The sequence below is a fragment of the Poeciliopsis prolifica genome, unplaced genomic scaffold (genome assembly GCF_027474105.1).
Source record: "Poeciliopsis prolifica strain line A6 unplaced genomic scaffold, Auburn_PproV2 SCAFFOLD008, whole genome shotgun sequence".
NCBI lineage: Eukaryota > Metazoa > Chordata > Actinopteri > Cyprinodontiformes > Poeciliidae > Poeciliopsis > Poeciliopsis prolifica.
Genome location: NW_026562383.1, coordinates 7,740,001 through 7,767,734, shown reverse-complemented (window position 1 = coordinate 7,767,734; position 27,734 = coordinate 7,740,001). Strand labels below are relative to the sequence as shown.

Below are 27,734 nucleotides of genomic sequence, written 5' to 3'. Positions count from 1 at the left end.
CCAAGTCATGACAAAATTATCTGCCGATATGGCTAAAAATTAAATAATGTTAAACAGTGGACCCAGACTGAAGCTGACAATAAAAACAGCAGCAAGTCAGAACCAGTGGTAATGTACCCTGCTGATTGTGGCTGATCAAAGAAAATATGAAGCAAAATCACAAAAAAAACACAGAAATGGAAGACTTTCTAAAATCCAGTTGAATTGTCTAGTCGTTACTGTGTCTTTCCTGATTAACACATTACAATAAGTTTTTATGATTAACATCAGGAGGACTGTTATTTCATCAGTAGAAAAAGAAGACATTTCATCAATGGAAAAAGGTCATGTGGTGTCAAAGTTAAACTTTAAAAATTACTGTCATAATAGTTCTAGTTCTAATTAGTTGATACCTGCAGCAGACATTAAAAGAATGAGTTACTTGTGAACATGAGAATATTCTCATATCTAATATGCTAGCTCATGTTTTAGTCTCTCATTTGACCCCAGACACAAACCAAACAAGAAAGCTATCTTACCGGTGGTTCTTGTCATAGTGTCCTGGGTACCTTTAGTCAGTGTTCCTACAGGAGTTGGAACAGGAAGTAGAACATTGGTTTCACAGCTCCCATGATGTCTCTTAGGGGGAGGAGAAGATGGCACCACAGGTGACATCATTAAAGAAGTTGAGATCCTTGTTGCCATTGAAGCAGAGCCTTCAGAACCGTCTGTCACCGTGAGGGATCGACGGACAGCTACATGAGGGTAAGAGGGTCTGGGATGGCAGGGTGTTCCCATTGGGATGAAATCTGGTGTGCTGGGTGCCATCACTTGTGTGATGGCCATACCCGTAGGGTATGCCCCGGCCATTACCATGGGAACAGACAGATGTGAACAGTCAGACATTGCACGTCTCACTGCAGTTCGCTGAGGGATGTCATTACCTCTCGTTGTTTTGGGTTCTCTGTGTGTTGTATCCTCATGGCGATTTAAAGCCTGTTCTGGACCAGGACTTACAACTCTTTTCTCGGATGCATTGCTTTTTGGTGGAACACTTGTTGCTGCTCCCATTTCAGTATGGCTTAAGTTTTCTCTGTCTGACCTGTACCCTCCTACAACACTCAGCCCTGCATTAGCAGCAGCTCTGTTGGGTGGAGACAGAGATGCAGGTGCATGCCCTGTGGGCATTGCAGTGCTAGCTGTGCAGCCTGTTAGGTCAGACACAGAAGAAGCAGGTACACCTGAACCTGACTTTCCTAAGTATGGCTTCAGTATTTGATTTCCAGGCTTACTTGCATTAGAATCTTCCTTCAGAGTTTTCAACAGGCTTCCAGTTGTTATCCTCTCATCCTCTTTTTTTACTTCATATGAAACTGTATCTCTGGTGATGGATGGATTTAATGGCATTTTTTGCTGATGTTCTGAGACCGGTGAGAAGATGTGTCCTTGGACAGCTTTTTGTGACCCCTGAAGGTAAAATCCTTCCATATTTTGCTGGAGATCGCTCTGTCCAAATGGCTTAGGATCAATGACAGAATTCGAAAAGACTCTCCCTGGTGAGAGAGAAGGGGAAGCTGATGTTGAAGTTGGGGAGGAGTGTGACGACAGGGGGCTGTTGGGACTCTGTCCTGCGCTCCCTAATACACCCCCAACCACTCCCACCTTAAGTCCATCTTCCTTTGGCCTTTCTGGTCTGGACCAGTCATCCTCTATGTTCAGCAACGGCGTGGTGAAGCTCGGGGTTCCTGATGCCATCATCCCCGATGAATTCCCCTCGGTGCTGCCTCGGCCTAATTTCCCCTCATCTTCCATCAAAGTTATTCTGGATCCTGTCTGTGCTGAGGCAGTGGCTCCTCCTGGTGCCATCTGGCCTTGGCAATGCCAGTCACCGTGGTGGGGAGCAGCTGGACTGGAGGGTGACAGTGTAGAAGAGGCCATCACGGCAGGGATGCTGGCAGTGGAGAGAGTACCGGGAGGTTTGTGTTGCTGTTGTTGATGCTGCTGCTGATACCCGCTGGAAGGTTGTCCATACCCACTGTTTCCATTAATGATGCCAGGCTGCTGCCAGGGTGAGCCAGAAAGGAAAGACATTCTCATGCACTGCAGTGGGTCTTCCTCTGTTGATGTTCTCTCCAACCTGTTTGCTCGTCAGCCTTTTCCCGCTCCCTTAGTTATGGTTGTCCTTTTTGATTCCTCTTCCTGTGTCCTTAGTTGCTTTCTTCTGCTTCAAGTTCCTATTACTGCTGTCCAGGACTCAGAGGAGTCTTCACTTACCAAACAGTTGTGATCTTGAGAAGTAGAGAAAAGAAATGCTCCCCTGTCTATTTTAGAGTGATTCCTTGCAGTTGTTTGTGTGTCCAACTGCATGGATGTCAGGCATGTAAAGTGCATGTGCGCTTACAGGCGAAAGGAAAGAAGTGCATGGCAGTGAAAAAGCGAAAGTGTGCGTGTGTGTGTGTGTGTTTGTGTCTGGTTGTCTCAGCTTCTCTCTGAGCGCTGCACAGATCAGCTGTGGGGCTAAATTGCACCTTACTCTCTCTTTCTCTCTTTTTGACATCACAAAGTCACATGACCACCCCGAATATTCCCTCATTCGCTGGAGCTAAATTTCAGCAGCCAGCCCCTGGTGACAAACGTGCTCAGGCGGACGCAAACTAAGAGACAAGCGTGTACAGTTGCACACACAAACACACGCACAATGCTATTGGCAAAAACAGAAGCACATTTACACACGCACACACCGACTGATCTGTGGCTGTCACAGCTGCTCTGCTGCTTTGTGACAGCCACTGTTCACATGTTGATTCATAGTGAGAGACACAAGAAGAGATTAGCAAGACATAACTGAAGACTGTTATCATCCTGACTGACTGACTGACTCAGGCAAGAATAAACATTTTTGTTTTGCGACTCATTTTGTTGACTCCTAAAGACGTTTATTCCATTTGGATAAAAATGTGACAGATTAGGAATTAATCTATGAACAATGGCATAGATTGTTTTCTTTTGCTGCCACAACCAGTTTGACCCACTGAGGGATGGACTCCACCAGATGCCTGGAAATGTGCTTTGACGTCTCGCTTCAAGATGTGATGGAGCTAGACGTCCCGTCTTGGAGCAGTAAGTGGCATATCGGGGCCTTCTTTGCAAAATGACCAAAATAAGTAAAGAAAATATTTGGGCAAAGATCTATTGCTCTATAATAGATCTATGATCTATTATAGAGAGATGAATGACTTTATCTCGAGATAAAGTCATTCAAATTGTAGCACTTGCTTTTTTCCTTCTGCCAACAGTGAAATTGTCAAATGTCACTTTTCAAAATGCCTTATTTATGCATACTGATTAAATGTAAGAATTTTGTTAGCTATTCTTTCATATATGGACTAACACGAAAAACCTGGACTAGTTTATATATTCAACTAGTGATTGAAAACTTGTAAACAGTGTCCTGACTTAGTAAATGGACTGAACTTATATTGAGCTTTTCCAGTCACACTGACCGCTCAAAGTGAGTGGGAGTTTGAAGTTAAGTGCCTTTGTGCAGGGTCACATTGACTTGTGGCAGAAAAACGCTGGAATTGAACGTACAACCTTGCAACAGAGCCTTATAACAATAATTCAGGATTCAAAAACTCTAGAAGCACTGGAGAAGTGTCTGAATTTTAAAATGATGTTCCTGTGACTCATTTTCACTGACATTCATAAAGCACATTTGAAAAAACAATCAGAATATTGGGTTCCAGCCCTGCATAGACTCATTAACATTTGATTTTGGTTTTGATACAAAAAAAAGACCACATGTTAAAGCAAAAGACAATTAAACAAAATAAATAAAACTCAGACAAAAACTATTAAAAGTGAATATGCAAAATGAATATCCAAGACAAAGTTACTGCTGGAAGCGAGGAAAGGAAAAAGTGGATTTAAAAAAGAGTTTTTGATTTACTTTTTTAGACTGGAGTGAGCCAAGTCAAAATTTTTTACACAAGATGCATCAAGACTCATCCGCTGGATTAATAATTCATCGACTAGCTCTTACTTCTGTGTCTAGAGTGCTTAATAGGCAAGCCAGACAGTGGTCAAGCAAAAAATAATAATAGAAAGCATTTTAGCTGCTATTCAAAAGTCTACATTATTCTGGTGGGTTTCACAATTTAGCTGTAACTGGGTAGACATTTGCATCATTCTTTTTGTTTTATAAAATTATAAAGTTTTAAAAACTCTCAACTTTGAGATAAGTGTCTTTTTTAGAGCAAAGTGTTTAAATACATGCACTTAATGATCCAACAAAGGGTGTCACGTTTCCTCATTAATGGGATGAATAATGATCTTTGCAAACGTCCTGGTGGTTTATGAGTGAGAGGTTTTAGAAATGGTGTAAATATGACAAACTACCATTTTATCCTCTGACACCAAATAGGCAAAAAGGAAACTTTGCAGCTTTTTTTGAACACAGATTTGGGTCAGCATCTGCAGTGGGAAACACTGGGAGTAAGTTCAACTGATTTCAGAAACTTTCACATCTTAGCGATTTCACTCTTTGTGTATTTGGTCGTGTAAAAGTAAAAACTTACGGCCATATGCAGATATGCAACTTATGATAGGACTCCATGTTACAACTAAGCACATAAATTAAAAAAATCTGATAATTTTCACCTTTTTAAATTAGACCGATTCCTACTAACAAACCTCCATGTTTAAATGTGTCTAAAATGTTTTTAAATTGTGTTTAATAATCTCACAAACTCTGCTCAGGATTTATAATCCAACTTTTCAAGCAGGATTAACGATGCTCTGACAGCAAACCGTCTCCTCTTCCACCCTTTTCTTTCCATATCGCACACACGTTTAGTTCTCAGCACACACAAATCCTGTGCGTATTTGTAACATCAGGAGGTTTTGTATTTAGCTATTACTACACACAAAGGAAGTGCAAATTGAAATATCCGGGTTCAGTCAAGAAATTTTACTGAGGTTTCAAAGCCGCACAGCACACGCATCATGAAGAGCCTGTGGTCCGCGCGGATCAAGAGGCTTAGAGCCGTACAACCACATGGAAGTTAACATTTTCTTTCACAAAATAAACCGTATTTTCTTTTGGTTGCTCCCAAAAATACCACAAGGGAGTCTCTGCTGTTTTAAAAACTGAACTTGTTAGAGGATCGTAAAGACCCAAAGTGTCTTCTATTTACACTTGGTATCAAAGTCTTAGTGTAGATTTATAAGATAATTAATGAAGAGTAATGTCTCATATTGTTCCAGAAACAGTTATAAGTATAGCAGGTCCTGTGTTAGTCCTGTGCTTTGCTTTAATACTGTTGCCAAGATTTAATGTCAGTTTAAGAGTAAAAATAAAACAATAAAAATCCAGCTGAAACATTTACAGCTCTAGAGTACATAACAGTATGGTGGAAAAAAAGATGAATTACTATTTAAAATCCTTAGCATCAAAGGTATTACCACCAATAGTTTGAGACAGAGATGTGAACTTCATAGAAAAAAAAAACACAAAAAAAAACTTCTAGGCTTTGTGTAGATATGTTAATGTTTTCTCAGTGAAGAATCATAAGTATTTATCAGAGAATACATCATAACACCATTGTTCACAGCACATTTTGTTCAAACACATTTAAAACAACAGCTAGAAATCTTTTTTTTTTTGCATCTGAAAATAAGGTTGGGTAAAGTCTGTTTCACTTTTATTCATTTACACAACTTCTTCGAGTTGAGCCACGACCTTCTTCATTATCTTTGCAACGAAGAAGTTTGTGGTAAATTGGGAGGAGCTGCAGATCCATGTGGAAAACGGCCCAGTCAAAATCTAAATTAATGTTCTAAGAAGACTGGAAAACACACTTAGTCTTCATGCAAGGCTGATTTAGACACAATTCCTGAAACTTGTAGCTGTAGCTCCACACGTTTCTTAAAAACAAATGCATAAAACACTCTTCAGGTATTTATGTGCAAAAAAGATTTTGCAAACGGCATAATTTTCTTCCCACTTAAGTGAGCAACCCTGATCTACTCCATAAAAAGCTAATATATAAATCAAATTTCAGCATAAGAAAAAAAAAAAAAGAAAAAGTTAGGGGCGGGGGCATATATTTTTGCCAGGGGACTCAGATAACCAGTGAACATGTAAGAAAAATTAAAAGACCAAGAGCAAGATCAGAAGAAGTCACATATAAGTATACTCTTGAAAAGATTTTTTTTCTCAATAAAAGAAAAGGCTTTTTGAACTCCACCATCATCTCTCTCCTGGGCCTCGCAGCATTCCCACCCAGGACTGAGCAGAAAGACCAGGAGCAGCAGCTCGTCGAGCATGACTGAGAATGAATGAATCTCATTACATAATCATCCATAAACAATTTGCCCTCTGTAATCGCGGAGGGACAGTGAGACACGGACAGGAAGAGGAAGACATTAGAGGGTTGCTTAGTTTCATAATACGGGACAGGATGGACATTTAGCAGGTTAAAACCGCCGGGTCCGGCTCAGAGGCTGCTGGTGTGAACAGTCAAAGGGATTAGGTGCTTAAGAAGCAAACTAAATCTTAGGGCAAAGGATGTTTTTTTTTTTTTTTTCAAGAGGCGGCAATCTAGTAAAAAAATTAATAGACGCAAAGAACTGATTATCATTTTATCATGTGTAAAATACTGTAAAACTTTTGAAGTACTAACAGATCAAACTGGATTTGTGCTGAAATGTAAATGTAGAACTGACATGACTCAAGCCCCCGACAATGACCTTTAATGTATACTCCTGCTGATTCAGAGGCCTTTTCTGACATGATTAACACAGCAGTGGTTTCTTCTATCAGTTAACAGCCTTACATCCAATCGTTAAGACTGCAGTGGCTTTTTCGCTGATTTTCCAAAAGCTTCATGTAGACATGACTCTAAGACTGGAAACACTGGACAACATTTTAGAAAAAAACAAACAAACAATAATAGATCATTTCCTAAGAACATCTGATAAAAGAAGTCCAACCTTAAGAGGAATTAGAAGGGATGTGTGTTTGTCACACGGTTGGATCTGACTGGGTCAGAAAAGATCCAGGGCGGGGAGCTGGGAGCTAATTAGGACATGATATTGACACACTTAGGTGCCACCACATTAATGGAGAGCTGTGCATGTAAAAACGGCTCCATGTTTCACTACAGCTGCACACAGAGAGAGGGTGTAACACCTTTGAACCAAAAATATTCTTGCTTCAAAAGCACCAAGCTTTATTGTTAAAAGTAATAGTGGCTTTTTGTTGGCTGAAAAGCCACCAAATTATGCCAGTGTTATATATATGAAAGCAAGAATCATATTGTTAGTTTATTTTGTACCTGTAAACAGTTGAAGCTCAAATACTTAACCACAGTTTTCAGTTTATTTCTCTTCGCTGATTAGTTGTGGGAAGTCGAATGTCATGTATGCTTTAACTTCATGTTCAGAAAGTTTTATATTACAGCCTATTTCCATCAACCTTATTTGGGCTAGCTGACTCCAGAAATGTTCCCAAGTATTTTTTATTTTTTTTTATACCAGGTTCAAGTTATGTCTAAGCTCTTTTAAGAGGAAAGTCAAATTCAGTTCTCAAATCTAGACAATACCTAGCCTGCCTATGAGACTGCCCTGCTGTAGGTTGAGACAAGATATGTTCGATGTAGATTTATTTTTTCTGAAATATTTGAAAGTCATTCAGCCAGTCGTTCAGTGGAGACTTTAAGTTGTTCAATATTATGAGGACAGCCAGTATTACAGCGAATATGGACCGATCGTTACATGCTATTAATCGACCTCAGTGCTGAAAGTCAAACAAATTCTTTCAAATGAAGAGTATATGCATATCTTATGGGAACAACCTCAAAAAGAAACAAAAGAATTTAAAATTTATGCTGCATGAACTGTGGTCAAAGGACTGAACAAATCCCAAGACTATAAAATTGACATTTAAGGTTTGTTTTTCAAAGACGCATCTTCTGTAGTTTCTACCAGTCAAGGTCAAATGTGTTGTCCGTTCCATTGTCCGTTCCATTCCATAACATCCCAACAGGAGCTGCATAAATCACAACAAAAAACAACTCAACCTTGAAATGACCTTGTATATGAAATGTTAATGTCTTAAAGCATGCGTTAGCATGCTACATCCTAACAAGGGATGCTATGCTAGCAGTAGCTAAAAGGTAACGTTGCCATAGAGATGAAAACAGGAACAATAATGTTAAAAACTGTGGTTCAAATCAACACTGTGGCCCCATTAAACAGAGCATCACAGAGCTGGGAGCACAGCTGACAGATAAGATTAGCTCTATTAGTAACACACATGCAAAGCCTCTCTGCAGTGCTGTGCTAGTCATGCATGTTAGCCATGTGTGCTAGGATCCCTCCGCTTACTTTAATTAGTCCGTTCATGCACCAACACAACCGCACTGACTGCGCCCCCTTTTTGTGTTAGATTTGTTCTTGGTATAAATGACACTTCTGCAGGAGTTCATCTTACAGGATGATGATGTGGGAAAGACACATTAGGAGGAATAGCTGATGTTAATATTAATTGTTGCCCAATATTTTGAGCAACAATTTACTGCTACATCTGACCAACAGAGCAATACAAAATATCTCTGACAACTCGAGCGACGTCGATTTCTTCTAAAACTTTGAGCAGCAAATCACAGGCCAGAAACACTAAGAGAAAAAGACAGCTAATAGATGCATCACACAGAAATAATTACTCTTCAGGTGGTGTGTAATTGCGGTAAAAAAGAAAATTAGAAAAAGTCCCGTCTTTGAAGGTCACGGATTGTATTGCATGGACTGACTAAGGACAAAAACAGAAAAAGGAGACACTACAGCTGGTTGGCTGTGGTGCTGGGCAGAGCGAAGGAGTGAGCAAGACTGTGTGGGGGGGGGAGGATCTTGTCAGAGTGAGTCTATTTTTAGTCTCCGAGCTCACTGCCTGTCACACCCAGTCCAACCCTTCTCGCCCCCCTCCTCCCCCTCCCAGGCAGAGTCTCGTTGTTTCCACAGCAACCGCCTCCCACGTCTCCCTGACGACGCCCTCCTCGTCCGCCAACAACCCAACAAACCCCCTCCCTCCCCACCCCTACGTCTCAACCCAATTCGTCGATGCAGTGATTATTACAGTACTGCAGCGACACAGGGAGTCTGAGCGGGAGAGGGGAAGACGTGAAGTGGATGGAGGAGACATAAAGGGCAAAGACGCGGAGGGGGATGGAGGGATGGGAAGGAGACGATAGTCCGGGCGAAATAGGAAGAGTAAAAAAGGCAGCTTGGTCCACACAGGAGATAAGGAAGACAGGATGGGAATCAAGGAAAAAAAGCCTGACGTTAAAGAAACAGCAGATGAAACTTAGTTGGAAAATTGTAATTGCATCAGCATCGGGGGGGAGGTTGAAGGTACAGACAGAAAAAGAAACAGGTGGAAAAAAGGGAGGTAACAAGATAGAGGGAGAAAAGAAGGACAAGAAGCAAAAATAATCCAGCCCTAAAATCTCACTGCGGCACAGTTCCAGCTGTAGAGGAATTAATCTGGTCTCTATAAGGTGCCCCACATGCAACAATTTGATACAGAAAACAGAATAACGAAGACCGATTGCTTGTAGCAGAATTTACAATGTCAACGTGATAAAGCCCAATTTGAATGTTGATTTAATTTCTGCTGTGCATAAAGAGCAACAACAAATCTCTTTCACAATACATTATGGAATTTTAAAATGAATTACGGGCAGGAATATTACTAAAACACACAACAACTCATCAGTTACTTGACTGGACATATCATTTTACTTTAGATAACCTGCTCAGATTTTGTTTTCTCACCCGCATCTATGAATTTAATTGCTGTAGTTTTTGTTTTCCTCCAATTTTTCTGGATTTCTAAATCTGACCTTGAATGCCAAATCTAGCTGAAATTGACCCATTTTAATACATCTATTTCAGTCGCAGTGGATTTTTATCTGTCTCAATTAAGCCTTGAAAATCTTGACTTAAGTGAAACAATTTCCCGAATAGTTACTCTTCTGCAGCAACCCCTCAGATCAGAAGTCTGACCGAAAGATATCTAGATACTTCTTCTACATCTATAAAATGCCATGATAGATACAATGATGAACTATTTGGAATCCTGTCTCTAAGACTAAAACATACAAACTGGTTCTCTTGTTTTGGAATATATAATATTATTCAAATAAAGATGTAAAATCAAACTCAAAGTAACTGATCTGAATCCCGACTGATGCTTTTCAAACAATGAATATCAGAATACCTGATCAAACTCTTTTTCTAGTAAGTGCTGTTGGTTCTGTCTCTAATTTTACAGTTTTATAATACATGATACAATTTGTTTTCTGTAAATTCTATCATTCTGCCATATGGCCAATTGGAGCTATCAACAAGTCATATAAAAAGCTAGTAAACAAGCTAGCATTAGCTTAGCACCTTAAATACTTTGAGTGAAATCTCATTTGTATAATAAGCAAGACACAAAAATATGAATAGAAATAGAAGAAATAGATTAATTGTCCCACTCGGGAAATTCAGTCTAGTAGGAAATTCTTTAACCAGCAGCAAGTTAAAGACAAGGAGAAATTATGCATATTCACACAGATAAAAGATATAAAAGTAAGAATAAGAGACAGTGAGGGGAAATTTACAAAATAAGTAAAAACCCACAGCATACTGCAAATGAGTAGAGTAATTCAAAAAAAATGTATAAATGTGTTTGTGTGTTAAAAAAAAAAAAAAAACAGATTACTTACTAGTGAAAAAAAAAACCCAGCAAACAACCAGTATGTGTAAGTAACAGCAGGAATGTTATTGGAAGGGAATAAAAACTGCCAATATCAGCAAGTACGTAAACTTTAATGGTTTTGTTGGGAACAATGATGGTTCTGAAGAACGTAGTAACATGCAAGTTTATTTTCTAGCGTTTTATCTGCATAAATGAGAGTAAAAAATATAAAACTAGCAGCTGCTGGGAGGATGGATGCCTAGGATGCAGTGTTCTGCCATGAAAGGTGCTCAGTTCAGAAAAATATTATAATTGATTAAAATAAGTCCATTTTTCCCCCCACAACATTACCGAGGACATTCGGCTGAGAGATTACTTTTCTGACGATGGCATTTCTGCGGATGTACTGTGCTTGATATTTTTCCAGACAATCAATCCCAAATTGTTTATTAAATCTAAAACAATGACTCTAGAAAATCAGCACCTCATCACACAGTAGAAGGGATTTTTTTTTTTTTACTCACTATGACCTTTGAGATCAAAAGCACAACCTTGAGTGAAACCAAAGTCTCAAAGTAGTTTTTCAGAACAGAAACCTCAGTTTCCCGATGTAGCATTTGTATCCGTCAGCTACTCAAGGGCAAAACATCTGGAATATTTCTTGTGAGTCAATTTGTTGAGAATCTCAAGCCATTTATCTTCATCAGAGAACAGCCACAGCTGCAGTTCCACCTACCAACGCTCGATGGAGCCAACGAGCGGGGCTGAGCGTCAACATCAATCTCCTTCCTTGTTTTACAGCTTACACTCACCGCACTGCAAGGATCTGTTTGCTATTTTACACAGCCAACCACTGGTCCCCTGAGGAATTCCATCTTATGGATTTCACTTCATCTCAATCTCTCTGACTGGCTTGCGAGGACAAAACAAGGCTGGCGTTCCGCACACATGCAAAGACAATATACAGCCGAATAGAGACTACTCAGCAGAGAGGACTCTTGCAAAGCAGCATACACACTTTTGCATGGGAAAAACACTTGGGAGTCACTTTTTCATGTCAGGAGTAAAGCAGTTGTACTCATCAATTATGTAGTTGAGTGAAAAAGAAGGGACAAAGGTGTATAAATAGAGTCAACTGACGGAGAAGGAGCATAAAAATGAATATTCAAACAAGTCTTTTCACTGATTTTCAGATGAGATGGTCAGTAAGAAAAACAGATTTCTCTAGTTACATCTCGATTCCTAGTTTGATTGTTTTTGAACCATTTCAACAGACGTTCAGGTACGATTAGACCTAAAAACTTTCAACTGAGAAAAAAGTTGATGTCTTCAGTCAAAAAAAATTTTCGTTGAAATCATAAGCAAGACTGCAAACCTCAAGTGTGCAAACTGAACGGATATCCTCCTCCATTTTCTGGTTAAACAGCATTTCAGTCCTCCAACAATCACACCAGACAGCTTGAAACATTCAGATGTCTCATATTGTTTTAAAAAGCATTAGAGGGAGTCTATTTTCACCAGACATCACATTGTGCAGTAACACTAAATCATTATCTGTGTAATTAATATTAATGTCAATGAGTATAATAAACAATGGGTCCAAATCCACTACAAGGAGTTCTGTGTTTGAAATACTCCGCAATGTAAAACTAACCATAGATGGACAAAAATAGTCTCGTGAACAACAAGAAAATAATTTTAATATTCAGTTATTGCAAGACCATTAAGTCAAAAACACCACTGCACCATAAGATAATAACCAAATTACTGAGTACAGCTTTTGATGTACTTTGGTAAAAATTGGCATAAACAGAATCTTTCAGTGGAACAGTCAGCCGTTTCAGAAACCCAAGTACATACAAACCCAAAGCTGTGAATAAAAGAGTGCGTCACAGTTTTCTGACAACTTATGGTGAGAACTGCTTTCATAACCGAGAGTGAAAACACACCTCACAATGCAGGAACTTTAAAATCGTTTTCACATCAGATCATATCTTATTTTGACAAATCTAGGAAATTCCTTAAGAGAACACCTACTTACAAAATGAGTAACATTAGCTTTACATGTTAAAGCAAAGCAACCTCAGAAACTCTCTATGACCCATCATTAAATTAGTCAGCTGTTTTTAATCAGTTCAGACATTTTTCAGTCTTATCCTGTTGTTCGAATGCTTTACAGCACTTTGAAACTTTACGGTACCCTGCTCAATTTCAGTATTCAAATTTGCGGACAAACTCTTGTCTTACCTGTAGATGGAAAAGCAAGTGGTTGGCGGCGTCACAAGGAGAAAGGAAACAGAAGGGAATGGGGAGGGCAGACGGAAAGAAAAAATAAACATTTTTAGTCCTCCCAGAATGAACCTGACTGTATCAAACAAAACACTGTCATGTTTAAGAATGAACTAGAGTTAGGCTTCTACCACAACATATGTCAACTGTAGGAGGACGTAATAAAATGTCTTGAAGTTAAAGTTTTACTACAAGTCAAAGCCGCAGTATGTAATTTTAATGAAACAATGTTTTTAACATATTTGTTAACTGTCACCATAGCGTGACAGTATAGCATGAAATAAATAAATCTTCTCCACCTCTTCCCAGTGCTCCATCTGCAGAAATACAATGCTCCTGGTCAGAACAACCCGAGCCAAGAGGAGGGTCTTAATTCTGTCAATCAAGCTACTGTACATGAGGCTCTATGTGCTAATGGCAGAGAAACAACTTGCCATTACAGGAAAACTGCCTATCAACCATCATCAATGGCTATGCTAACTAGCCTGAGCATTCATGACAGGCTCTGTTGAGGGGATAGAGATGTAGTGAAGCTGGAGAGCAAGGAGGAGGTGTGAGCAGCCCATAAACGAGGGTGATTGACCCCTCTCCTGACTCTGACTGCTTGTTTCTGACTGATCGGTGTATTTCTGCAGAAGATAGGAGGAGGCAGAGGAGCTGGATTTTTTCCCTCAGATTATCTGTCTCATATGCTACATATTTTGAAATAAAAGTTACAAACTGCAGCTTTAAGAGATTTGTAACTATTTAACCTTAAACACGTCTGAAAAGATGTCAGTGAAGAAGATGAGAATCAAGATTAAATGTGCATTTAGCTACATGAACTGTGCTTAGGTTTAACTTTTTACAAATGTAAGAAAACTGCATTCAATAATCATTTTTCCTGTACAACACTTGGATTCAGTTTGAATGCTCAGGTGCAAACTACATCACTTCGCAATGGAAGCACAAGAATATAATCATCTTTGGGTTTTTCTTGTGCTTGTGGATGGTGGATTTGTCTGAGCTGCACCATTCTATGACAGCAACAAGAGCAGAAAACCTTAAGTGAAATTTTTTGATGATGATTCTGATAAAATCGCATATAATCTTAATTTTATGTAATCTATAAACTGAATGCATAAAAGCTGAGGTGACTTGTCACACCTCAATGGAAAAGTCTCCTATGTACAGGTGAATATTAGTGTGCCCCTCTTTCCTCATCATCGGTTGTAAAATAACATAAAAAAGAGATATAGCTGTCGTAAAGCTGCCTAAAAACTAGTAAAATATTGTGCAAGTTGTACTTTCCAAAATTATACTCAGTTTATGTTGATTAATAAATAGTTATATGGAACTATGCAAAGTTATTCATACCCATTTTATTGGGATTTGACAGAGCATTAAAAAGCATCAGGCAGCTTGGATGCAAGAGAAAAATGTTTGCATTTAATTCTTCCTTTCAGTTGTTGGAAACTTTGAATTGGTCCCAATAAAATGCACTGAATTTTGTTGGTGTAGTGTGACATAATGTGGAAAGGTTCATGGAGTATGAATACTTTTGCAAAGCAATAAAGGCATATTAATGCTCTACTACAGCACCGATTTGTCACTAAATAAGTTAAGGTCTAAGTGTTCAGAACACTAAAAAAACGGCAACAGCAAATTGACTTTGCCATGCATGAACTTAGGTTAGGTATTTGCATCTATGGACAAAAAGGAAATGGCAGAGGGGTTAGACAGGCAGATGATATTCAGATGAAACAGTGGACACATGAACAAGCAGAGCAGCTATCTGAAGCAGCAGGTCAGGTAATACACTTGTTATGATCATGTAAACTTATACACATAAGCAGGCTGAGGAACATCAAATAAGACAGTTTACGCCCTTATGGGTTGGTTATTGAGGGCCCGACTACTAAAAATATTGTTACATACACATTTGTCCCATACGCATGCCAGCAGCATGGAGACGTCGTGACAGGACTCCAATATCTGTTTGATTTTCACTTTCCAAAAGTGTACTCAGGACTTTTTCCTAAATAATAAGAATATATTGAAAACTAAAACAAGAAGGTCAATTTGTCGGGCCCTGGCTATTACACATCCAAAGAGGAAAGGATCAACCACCAAACAGGCCTGGTGCTCAATCCACAAACAGAGCCATGCATACGAAAAGACAAACAGAGCTGCTTTCAACTATCCTAGCATAAATATACACACTTCTGTTAAAATCAGTCCCAAAGGTCATTCTTATCTTTCCTGTAGTTCACCAACCTTCCAGAAGGGGGAGCTGTGTCGACGAGGACTCCTGGTGCTCTGAGTGTGCAAGGAAGGAGGGAGGGGCTGCTCGGGTGATGGAGGAAGAAAGATATGGTGAACTAAGTGGCATGCCTACACCTGTTTGGGGAGTGTCTGATGATGAGGAGGGGATGGCTTCATTTTTAAAGGGAGCAGAGGAGGAACAAAGCGGGCTGCTGGTCACGGGAGCAGGAGTACCTGGTAACGCTGCTGTTGCTGTACTAACAGCAGAAGCAGCAATGGAGGACAGAAGTGTGCCTGAGGGGATAAAAGGCTCAGCATTGACATTGAGGGTTGATGCCACAGTTGCAGGAGCCGGGGGTGGTGGGTTGGTGGAAGGAGTCAAAGCAGAGTCTGAAGGGCTTTTTGAAGGGTTGAAAGCAGAGGGAGGCTGCGAAGCAGGCATGGCAGTTTCCATAGGAATGGACCTAGTTAGAGACGCAGTGGCAACAGAGGGGGTGTTGGTGATGGGGGTAGTGGTCTGAGAGTCAGGGGTGGAGCCTGGAGGAGTCTGGAGGACTGAATCGAGGAAAGAGAAGGTCTGGGAGACTGGGCTCAGATTGTCCCCTGTCAGTAGCGCTAGACTTTCACAAACATCCCCACTTTTAGTGGTAGTATTAGTAGTAAAACTACTGTTAGCCTCAGGCTTACTGGTTGAGACTTTTTCTTCATTTGGCTTTGGCCCATCTTTATTAGACAGAGGGTAATCTACTACACACATGGGTTCATAGGCACGTGGAGATGGATCTTTTACAAGGCTAACATGGGAGCAGTTAGTGAAACTTGTAGGTATTTGTTCAGGGGCTGTGTCAAGGGGAAACCTCGGGGCAATGGTAGCCGGTGTGGGGGAGACAGGTTGCTGGGGTGCGCCCCACTCCTCTGGAAGTCTTGCCCGACTCTTGGTCTTCCTGCCTTTTACCCTACCCCCTCCTCCACTCTCTCTGATTTCCCGCTCCCAGTTCTCCTCCTCATCTCTGTCGTCCTCTTCTTCCTGCATCCCGTGCTTGTCTGATTGGCCAGTGTTATTCTCCCGCTCATCCAAGAAGTCGTAGACCTCATCGCTGCCCTTCCTCTTCTTCTTCCGCCGCCGCTGCTGCTTGCCAGTCTCTCCCCCTGTCCCCACTCTCTCTGGGCTGGGGGGCTCAGAGTTGGAGGATGGGGGACTGCTGTCGTCCATTGAGCCACTGGGAGAGAGGACGGGAGCTGCCGAGGGGGGAGGGTTTTATAAGAGGAGGAACCAATCATATACTGTCAGAGAAATATAGGCTAACAGCCATCAGATTGTGGCTACCTTAAATGAACTGATTTTTAATTATCCTTAGGCTAATATGTTAACTTACTTAACTGTACAAGTTAAAGCATCTTGGGTGATTTGACTGCAAGTAGAAAGCTTCAAACACATCAGTTTGTATTTGTCAATTTGTTTTCTTACGGAACTTGAACATTAGCTTGAGAACCAATTTAATCCTATGAATACTAGATGCCACACAGGCAATGGGTAGCAAAAAGTCTCACATTACAAAGTTGCCAGAGATCCCACTTTTCCAAACACCAATTTCTAATATTTTGCTTAAAATTTTAATTAAATTTTAATCTATGACATATGTCAAGTAGTGGTCAGGGTTTAAATGTGAGACAAACAAAAAAATGTTGAGGAAAAAGATGGATGGATGAATGGATGGATGGTCTTCTCGATGCTGGTTATTCATTAATGTTCTCTAACAAACTTCACAGAATATCAGAATTAATAATGAATAATTTACACACAGGTGGACTCTACTAACCGGTACGGTGACTGAAACCAGCTTCACTGAATTTTATTTAGGGGCATCATAGTACTGAGAAATTATTACAAATACAAAACACTTTCCAAATTCTCATTCAGAAAACAGGTGTCTGCTGCTTTAAGTTGCTCTATCAAATAAAACCTGACCAAAATCCACCTTTTTGATTGTAATGTCAAAACATGAAGAAAAAAAAAACGATTCAAAGAGTGACTATTTTCCATAAGCCACTGTATTTAGCTGAGTATGTTTTGTTTTTTTCAAAGTACATTTTTCATTCTGTAATGAAAAACACTTTGAAATTCAGTTTGCAAAAAGAAACAAAAAAAAAAAAAAATGAATGAACCAAACAAAAAAATACCAAGATACAAGTAATAAAAGTCAGTGGATGAACAGATAGATGGATGGATTGACGATGGACAGACGGATGGACGGATGGATGGATGACTCTGGAAATACAAATATTTTTCCAAACTTTTTAAAAATATTTTACGCTACAAATCTGGAAGGTGCTTAGATATTGACATGTATCACATCTGTCAATTAAATGGAAGTTTATAGTAAATTTGATTCCATTTTCATCTTTGAGCAGATATCTAAAACACCCATAGCACAAAGCACAACCTGGTGAGAGCATAACTTTAGTATTTTGAATTTGATCTACATCTTGCACCAACGAAAAAACAAAATTTCCCACCTAACTTACAAAGCTATTAAATTATGTTATCAATATTCTAAATGTTACATTCTGATCAGTCTTAGCTGTACTGCTTCTTTCTTCCAACAAAAAGAATCAAACAGGTAAGAATATGAACTGCATAGGCAACAAGTAAAGCTCAGTCTAGTCCAGGACATATTTACTCTACAAAAGTATTTGTTTGTGGTCAAGACCATCGCCAAAAACAATTGAGCTGTCTACTTGACATCAATTCACCATAGATGCATGCTAAGACAAACGAGGTTAATGGTGCATGACTTAGTCTTATAATTGGCTTTATGGCTCCACTTTTTGTGCATGGATGTAGTTAAGTGAGCATTTATATGAAAGACACTTTTATTTTCTGTGAGGATCACATCTAAAGCTAAACAAAAGTGAAGTGAGTGAAGTGAGTTTTAGGAAAACTAATCAATGTGACTCCGCTCAGGGTACTTATATCTACAATTCACGTGTCTGGATAAGGCCAACCAGTAGCCTACAGTCTAAAATAAAAACGTTTTGCAAACTTTGACAAACAGTCTCTATCTGTGTCTGAGAATGTTGTAGTTGTAGGTGTTTTAAATATGAAACAAATTTCTGCATTTTTTTTTAAACACAAACAATTAGTGCTTAGAATTCATCAGCAAAACTATAAGTAAATGATGCTCTCTATAGTCTCACTGCTTTGTGGAAAAAGGATTTATGATGAGATAGGTGATGTTGTCTCATTTAAACACATCCAATTTATTTTTTATCTCAACGGCTATTTTATTTTTCCTCCCAGGAAATATTAAATAAATGTATGGGTGATCGATACGTAGTTAAAATAGCGACAGGAAACTCAGTAACTCATGAATCAACAGCTTGTAAAGCCACTTTTAACAGCAGTAGCTTGAAGTAGTTGTTTTCTACATGAGCTGAACTCTTCCTCACGTCATTGTAGAGCAGATCTAGCAGACCTTTCTGCACAACGTTGCTTCTGCTCACTTAATATTCAATATTCAGCCCCAAGCAGATTAATTCAGATCTGATTCAAAAGTCTAATTAGCAGAATAGGTTGTGGTTAACTGATTACCAGGAATAATTCCTGGTCCTGTGTCAATGTATCGTCAACCCTTCGCCACCTGGCTTGACAGTTGCTATGACTGATCTAATTTACTTTTTTTTCTGATTTTGGAACTGTGTATCATAACCAAGCATCTCAACTTTTGTACAAGCCCAGGAGTGAATTTGTTGATCATCGTCAGTACATGGGAAACTTAAGTACCTTCTTAAATGTTTTTAGCTTGTAAATAATATTTCTCAATGTACCATAAAGAACTTAAAATCGCTTAGAAATGGCCTAATGATTTCTCACAGACTGACAGGCGGCAACGATTGTCCATCTAAAATCACTGTTGATGTTGTTTCTCATATTCCTCTGTGAATTTTGGACTTGTACAAGACAGCAATCAATTTTCTTAGAAACAATGACTTTGGGACGATTAATAAAGAGATCGTGTTGTATTGAGTGACATTAAATATCTGAATGATGAATTTTGGCTAAGCTAAACTCTGGATGTGACTCATGTTTTTCTTTTAGACAACGCTGTTGTAATCCGAGGGACCGAGCGGCTCCTGTGAATCAAGCAGGCACAGATAACGGAACAAAGCAGGCACACTGGGAGCAACGGGACCGTGAGCAAGCTAAACAAGACACACACAAAATAAATCAAGCTCATCGCAAACAGGATGCAGCATGCATGATCAAATCAAATGCATGCATGTCTGAAGAATAACAACAACCAATGTACACACGGACACACCGAAATGACATCTCAAACAAAAGGAAGGGCATAAAGAACCACAAAATGAGGACACATACAGGCTTTGACAAAGCAAACTATACACAACTTTATTTGTCTGTTTTATCTTTTGAATCAGTGCCTTGCAAAAATATTCATATTAGGTTTTTTTTTTGTGCGTTTCTTCACGATACAGTCAGAAACTTCAATGTATTTTACTAGGTTTTCATTTGACAGTCCAACATAAACTAATTGTGAAGGAAACAGAAAAGGAAATACGGATTAAGAGACAGAAGAGATGGCTCTCTGTTTGTGTGGGGTCATTGTCCCGACAAAAGGTGAACCTCTAGGAAGTAGTCTTTTGCATGTAAGCCACAAAGTTACATTATTAGTCCCATGTGACAGGAGAACATCTTTTTAGAAATATTTGTTCCCTGCATATAACTTCTCATTGTTTTCTCTGCAGCTCCTCAAGTGTTACGATGGACCTCTTGGCTGCTTCTCTGATTACTCCTCTGTCAATGGTCAGTTTAGGTGGACAGCCATGTTTTAGCAGGTCTGCAGGTAAATTTTTGAATGATGGCTTAAACAGTGCTCTTAAGAATAATATTATTGTTTTGAAATCAAACCCTATTCTTTTCTAAATTTCTCTACATCTCTATGCTTGAAGTCTCTATTGTGTTTTTTGGACTTCATGATGCTGTTAACTCATTAATGTTCTCCAACAAACCTCTTAGACTCTCTGAGGTTTGTTTAATGCTTAAATTACGCACAGGTGGACTCTCTTTACCACTAAGGTAAATAGAGTCTACTGAAGCCTACTGTACTAAATTTTATTTAGGGGTATCAAGGTAACCAGGATCAATATTAAACTTTCAATTCTAAGAAAAATATATACGATGTATATAAACTATTTCATTTTTCACATAGAAACTCATCAAAATACACTTTTCTGACTTCAACGTAAAAAATTTGAAAAGTTCAAGGAGTGTGGTTATTTATTTTTTTACAAGGCACTGTATCTAATTACGTTTCTTAGTTTGTAATAAGCACGTTACAGGTCTAGTTTGCAAAACAATTTAAAAATATGATTGAACCAATATCAAAAATGAGTTAAAATGTACTTTGAGTTTTTCTACAATACATTTCTAGATCAGTGTTATTGTTCTGTTCCCAGCATGCTCTTTAGAGGGTCTTACTTCACTACATATCAGTGAAACCAGAAAACAGAACAGCTTATTAAATGAAGTCACTACTTTCTTCCTGTGACATGAAGCTCCAATCTGGTATAGACAGACAGCTGTGATATTGTCATCTATAGTTAATGTGATGTGGTTTTTAATGGGTGCTTCTCCTAGTTTGAACTCTGGCGAATTGCCAGAAATTACATTAATGTTGGAGCACTTGTTGCTTTGGAAAACCAAAAGATAAGCTCTAAATTTGAGCAAAAGAGGGTTCATGGAGAGGGTGGATGCAGAGTAGTGCCGCAGGAACACAGGAGGTAAATCAGCCAGTAGCTGAAATACCACAAAGTGCCACGCATGATGAGATCCATGTTGGGTATTTTCATGTTGGGTATTTTCAGAGTCCTGCAAAAGTTAAGACCCTCACATTCAACTTTGACTCAAAAACAGCCACATTAGATGAAAAGGGGAAAGTCTGCTGTAGGAGAGGGACAGCTTATCAGCCATTAATTACAAGCAAAAAGGATTTATGATGAATCTCTCTGACAGTGATTCCAGAACTGTAAAGAGAAAAAAAACTCATCCTCACCCTGGTTTTCTATAATATGGTCATAACTTCCAAGAAAATCCACAATGTGATAACCTACATTCAATTTCCAGGTAAAAGATTTGATTTAGTATTCCTAATTACAAGATGCACTGTTTTTGACAGCATTTGACAAATTAATTTGCATCTTAATTAATGATGTGTCAAACAGCAAAAAAAACAGCACAATTGTTGAGACCCTTTTACCCCCTGTTTTAGTAAACTGATGCACAATTTGCCTTTATACTTCAAATTAATCCAAATGTCTAGGACATTTAATTTTTCAGTCTATGATTTCTGTTTTTCCTGAGGTGTCAATGAGATGGTAAAGAAATGCAACTCTGGGAAATGTTAGAACATGCCATTCAAGTCAATTAGGTGTGTGTTGATGTTAAGAACACACTAAAAAGCTGGAAGAAAAAAAAATACTCACATAAACTTTGCCATATAGTCAGATCAATAACCAAAAGTGGAGCTTATTTTTACTTTGCCCCCAAACAAAATTAGCAGAACGGCAGGAAAAGATAAAAACATGCCAAAGTAAGCTTTTCTGTTTCAACCACTGCCAATTTAAACACATGCTGGTTTAGTTTGATAAAGTTTATGAGATCTTTAACTGGAACCATTTGCTTTAACCAGACAAAAACTTTTCAGCTACAATTTTGATTAGAAAATAAATAAAAAAACACATTATTTTTTGAATTTTTTATTTATTTTCTACATGGGAGAGAAGTCTTAAATTAAAGGGCGAGGTTTATTGGTAATATAACATTACATCGACAAAGCAATACTTTATTTTAACGCTTTCCATGTCTTTACCAGGAGTATCGACAGAGTGGACTCCACACAATGGCTGCAGGTATTCTGCATGAGAGTCAGCGCAGCTCAGAGTTTTAAAATAGCAGCATGTTGTTATATCACTTCAATCTCTTCCTGAAAAATTAATGGGGGATAGGAAGGTATTTTTAGACTCAAGCAAACAGAGCTGCCCGACTCATTTATTAAAAGATCATTAAAGCTGCAAAGCTGCTGGTTCCCTTGCTCATGTTTTGCTTTTTGGGAGAAACATTTTAACATTTCTTTTACGCATATATGAGTCTCACTAATCCATCAACAATAAGTGATCCAAAATCATGAATGCTAAGCTAAAAAAAAAAAAAAAAGGCTGCTCATTTGAAAGTGAAACACACATTCAGGCGAGTCTGACTAGAATTCAAAATCAGGCCTGGATGATGAAATCAGTATTGGCGGCGCTGCACGGCTCTCTCTCCCCCGTTCTAAAAATTGCAGCTTTCATGATGAACCCCCTGCCCCCCCACCTCTGGGTTTATGTTTTTGTTGCTTGGCAACAACAAAATTAGCGGACGCGCCGCTGTTAGTTTCATCAACAAGCAACTAATTATGTTACACGTTAAAAATGTATAATTAAAGGCCCCTTCAAGCCCTATTGCAAAGATTTGCTTTCTCTTCGCTGTGCAGCAAAAAAAAAAAAAAAAAAAAGAAAAGAAAAAAAGACGTATAAACTTCTTACTGTCACTGGACAAGTAGACAGAATGTAAAGCCATGAGCCAGACAGAGATTAGAGAAACAGAGCTGAGGGTGCTCTGGTGACAATGACAACAAGAAGAAAAGGCTGCCCTCTGCTGATGAAAGCCTGTCCAGTGTGATCAAGATGACATGTTTCTGTCCCTTCCCTGCAACACAGACGCAGCCAGCTCCACTTTTCACTGCGGTGAGTTTAAATTTACAGAGTATGAGAAATGACCTTTGACCTGAAGTTCTCTAACAACCTAAATCTGAGCCATTTTCCAGCCGGTGAAAAGGTTAAACAAATTAACACACAATGCCCTGCTGAAGTGTTCATACCTTTTGAACTTCTTCTCACATCGACACAACCACAAACTTCAATGTAATTATTTGGGATTTTATGTGACAGACCAGCACAAAATACAGCATAATTGTAAGGCGGAATGAAACACATTTTTTAAAAGGTTTTTACGAAGAATAATATGTAAAATGTGGCCAGCATCAGCAAATTTTAAAGCTCACCTTGCCGCTAAGCAGAGATCACTTGAGTGTAATTTGGTCTCAGAATAAAAATAGCTGTTCTGTGAAGGTCATAGAGGTTTGTTAGAAATAATAAGAAAGCAAAAAGATAGAAAAAAATATTAAAGTTATGAAGAAGATTAAAGCAGAGTTAGAATAAAAAATAATTTCCCAATGTTTGGACATTTCTCTTTAACCCATCGTTTCAAAATAGAAAGTGTGTGAAACACAAACAACCCGCAATAGACCCTACATTAAATAAAAAAAAAATGGACAAAGCTTCTTGAGACACACCTCAAAAGCGTCACACAAGTTCAAAATAAAAACATTAAGGTTTGTGGTTGTAAAACGACTAAGTAGCAAAGGGGCGTGAATATGTTTGTAAGGCCCTGTATTTCATGCCTCCATCCTCTTTCTAAATGCCTCCAATTCGTTATTCCCCATTCACCCGCACATGCAGCATTCTGATACCTGCAGACGGATTCATTGTGTGGATCCCTGGGCCACCGGACGAAAACGGCTCGCTGGTTTTGAAAGCGTTGCTTCCGCTGATGCTAGTAGCGGTTTTGTTCTCCACACCAAACAGGCCGGAGCTCTTCTGGGTGTCCATAGCCGGAGTAATCCCAGTGTGGCCCAGACCAGAGGTCATAGTGGTCTGGAATGGTGGCAGGCCGGACCCCATGGTCACACCCATCCCAGACTGAGAGAATCCTGTTGGAGAAACAGAGGACACAGAGATAGATTATCAATCTGGAGGCAAACAAAGACAGTCTTGATGAAAGTCACATACGCGCACTTTCAATCCAAACAATTTTGAAGACAAAAGTATGAAGGCGAAAAAAGCAAATGCAGTCCGTGATTCAGTAGCTTGTAGAACCAGCCTCAGCAGTGACAAATTGCTGCAGAACCATGACAGGCTGTGAATCTCTTACAGAAGACAAAAATAATTCAGTGCTGAAAGAAATCAGCTCAACAAACTACTGAATTATATAAAATTCTCTACTCTGTCTCCTCTATAGAAACACTGTGTGAAAGTAATATGTTGATATTCTGTTTTGTTTTTTTTGAAAAAGAATAATTGTAAATATTTGTATTAACAATTAGACTAGCTCTGCTCAGGATACCGTACTTTTCCTGTGATGAAAATGTGAAGTAGCCTCAACTCCAAATGTAGTCACAATGTTTGCTCACATCATTTTAAAGTGGAGATTTATTTAAAAACTACAGCGAAGATAGATGTCAACACGGGTGATTGGTTTTATTTAAGCATCTGTTTGAGGATTCAGAAAGGAAATAGAAAGTAAGGACGAATATGTGGGGAGCAGCAGATTTCTAGGACAAAGATAAAACCTGTAATGCAGTGACCCGCATATACTATATAGGCAGGTTAAAGACTGAAGCAATACACGGATGTGAAGTGTAAACAGTGCCGAACAATTGCAAAGCAGTTGTTCGGCTTGCAACAAGGGTCTGACTTGTGCCCTTTAATATCTACGTTGTTCATGTGGCAAAATAGAAATGCAAAATTAGCATGTCTTGACTTTAATGCTAAAAAAATATATGTGAGATGCTTTCCAGTCAATCTAAGAGCAAAATATTTATGTCAGACTAAACTAACAAATCTTGCATGAAACATACTTTCAGAAACATGCAATTGGAAATACTGCAAAATTAGTTTGTACATTATATTTTCTCTAGAAACCTGAACGTAAATGGTTTCCCACAGTCTTCTGACTTTTATTTTTTTTAAAGATAAATAACAACTCTGTTGTAAAGGGAGGTTTGCCTTTCTAACATGACAAAAAAGTCCAACAATTCAAGGGGTCTGAATATTTTTGCAAGGAAATGTAAAATTAGAGCGGAGGTGGAGCCGTCATTTTAAGCAGGAGTTAAAAAAGTGAAGTGGACCTAGAAATGAATCAGGCATGCTGCTGTCCTTTGTCTTGTTCAGGCTCCATTGTCCCGTCATCCCACCCATCACTGGACCTGAGAGAGACAGAGACGAGCAAAATGGGAAAAAGAACAATATGGACGGAGAGCTAAAGAGAAAAGCAACAGAAAGACTGAATCATAACCAACAGTGTAAAGTGAAATAGATTAACGGCACATGATGGCACATACCAACCAACAGACAAAGTGAATGTCATTTCAAATGAAGACATGATTTCATTTGAACTATAAATGTTTCATTTTAATGCTCACAAATGTGCTTTTTCCGGTTTTCAACCTTCTTCTCCCTTATCCTTCCAGTATAAAACAATAGAAACTGCACAGTGCTCTGCTTTGCATTTACAATCCTCAGTCCTGGAAGAATCCACCTGGGAAATATTTGGACCTGAAAATGGATTTATATTTACAGCACACTATTTCAGCAGGCAATATGTTCTTGCTGAACTGCACTTGAAGTGTTGTTACCTGTGTTTTTAAAAAAATTTGCTCAGCCTGTTAACAGTTTCAATGTGACATATGGGATTTAGCAGGGTGATAATTTCTATAAACAGCAACTATGAGAATATAAAGTTGTGCCCTGCAAAAGGATTCTGCTTCATATTTTCTCATGTAACAAACACAAACCTCGATGTAACTTATCGAGGTTTGTTAATATGAATAATAACAAAGTGGAACATTATTATAAAGTGCAAAGGAAACAGATTTACACATGAAATGTTCATTTTTTGGCCCGTCTTTCACTTCAGTTACAGCTGCAAATAAGAAGTACTTGAACTCCTTCTTATTTGCAGGTGTTGTAAGTATAAGTTTCAGTAATAATGTTCCAATACAATATTTTCTTGAATGTGTTTCTGCAGCTCCTCAGCTTTTTGAACTTTCAAGCCTTTTCGATTTGCAGCTACCTCATGTTTTTGGATGATGGTATCAATCAATCAATCAATCAAATTTTATTTGTATAGCACATTTCAGCTACAAGGCATTTCAAAGTGCTTTACATCATAAACACAAAACACAAAGGCATGCAACATAGAATAAAATACCAAGTTTTTTTTTTTTTTTTTTCCCTTTCTTCCCCCTTCCCTTTGACACGGAATTTAAGCGCCTGTTACCGCCGGACTCCGCCGTCCATTTAACCACGGGTATTCGCCGGGCCCCGTTGCCCACAACAGAAAAAAAAAAAAAAAAAAAAAAAATTACATACATATCCACAAATCAAATCCATACATATTACATTTCAAATGCAACTCTAAACAGGTGCGTTTTTACTTGAGATTTGAAGGAAGTCAGGGTTTCCGCTGTTTTACAGTTTTCTGGAAGTTTGTTCCAAATTTTTGGTCCATAGATGCTGAAAGCTGTTTCTCCTCTTTTGGTTCTGGTTCTGGGGATGCCGAGCAGACCAGAACCAGAAGACCTGAGAGGTCTGGAAGGTTGATACAACAGCAGATCTTTGATGTATTGTGGTGCTAAACCATTCAGTGATTTGTAAACTAACAACAGTATTTTAAAATCTATTCTTTGAGCTACAGGGAGCCAGTGGAGGGACTTTAAAACTGGTGTTATGTGCTCTATTTTCCTGGTTCTAGTGAGAACGCGAGCAGCAGCATTCTGGATCAGTTGCAGCTGTTTGATTGATTTGTTGGACAGGCCTGTGAAGATGCTGTTGCAATAATCAATGCGACTAAAGACAAACGCATGAATGAGTTTCTCTAGATCTGGCTGAGACATTAGTCCTCTAATCCTGGAGATGTTCTTCAGGTGATAGAAGGCCGATTTTGTTACTGTCTTTATGTGGCTCTGGAGGTTCAAGTCCGAGTCCATCACTACTCCCAGGTTTCGGGCCTGATCGCTAGGTTTTAGTTGTAATAACTGAAGCTGTGCATTGACTCTAGATTGTTCCTCTTTAGGTCCAAAAATAATGACTTCAGTTTTATTTTTGTTCAGTTGGAGAAAGTTTTGGCACATCCACACATTTATCTGCTCTAAGCATTTATTCAGTGATTGGATGGGTTCAGAGTCACCTGGTGACATCGTAATGTAGAGCTGTGTGTCATCCGCATAGTTGTGGTAGCTAATATTATTTCCTGTTATGACCTGAGCTAGTGGGAGAATATAAATATTAAATAAGAGGGGTCCTAGGATTGAACCTTGGGGTACCCCACATGTGACCTTTGACCTCTTTGATGAGAAGTTTCCAATTGAAACAAAGAAACCCTGTTCTTTATGTAGGATTCAAACCAGTCGAGCACCGAACCAGAGAGTCCAACCCAACTTTCAAGTCGATTCAGTAATATGTCATGGTCGACAGTGTCAAAAGCTGCACTGAGATCCAACAGAACCAGCACCGTGGTTCTCCCACAGTCCGTATTTATATGGATATCATTGAATACTTTTACGAGGGCAGTCTCCGTGCT

General features: G+C 38.9%; 1 protein-coding gene across 2 annotated transcripts in view; it reads right to left on the bottom strand.

Annotated features, from left to right (window-relative positions):
* The window catches only part of map4l (microtubule associated protein 4 like), a 78,697-nt gene that overhangs the window by 29,470 nt on the left and 21,493 nt on the right, over positions 1-27,734 (bottom strand). Inside the window, exons 4-6 of one of the 2 annotated variants that reach the window (XM_055033478.1) lie at positions 25,282-25,359; positions 23,845-24,084; positions 15,269-16,495 (exon numbers count right to left, since the gene is read on the bottom strand). In XM_055033478.1, the coding sequence (XP_054889453.1) occupies positions 15,269-16,495; positions 23,845-24,084; positions 25,282-25,359 (1,545 nt within the window). Of the gene's footprint in view, positions 1-518; positions 2,468-15,268; positions 16,496-23,844; positions 24,085-25,281; positions 25,360-27,734 lie in introns of those variants that run through there. The other variant, XM_055033479.1, reaches the window with a different exon arrangement.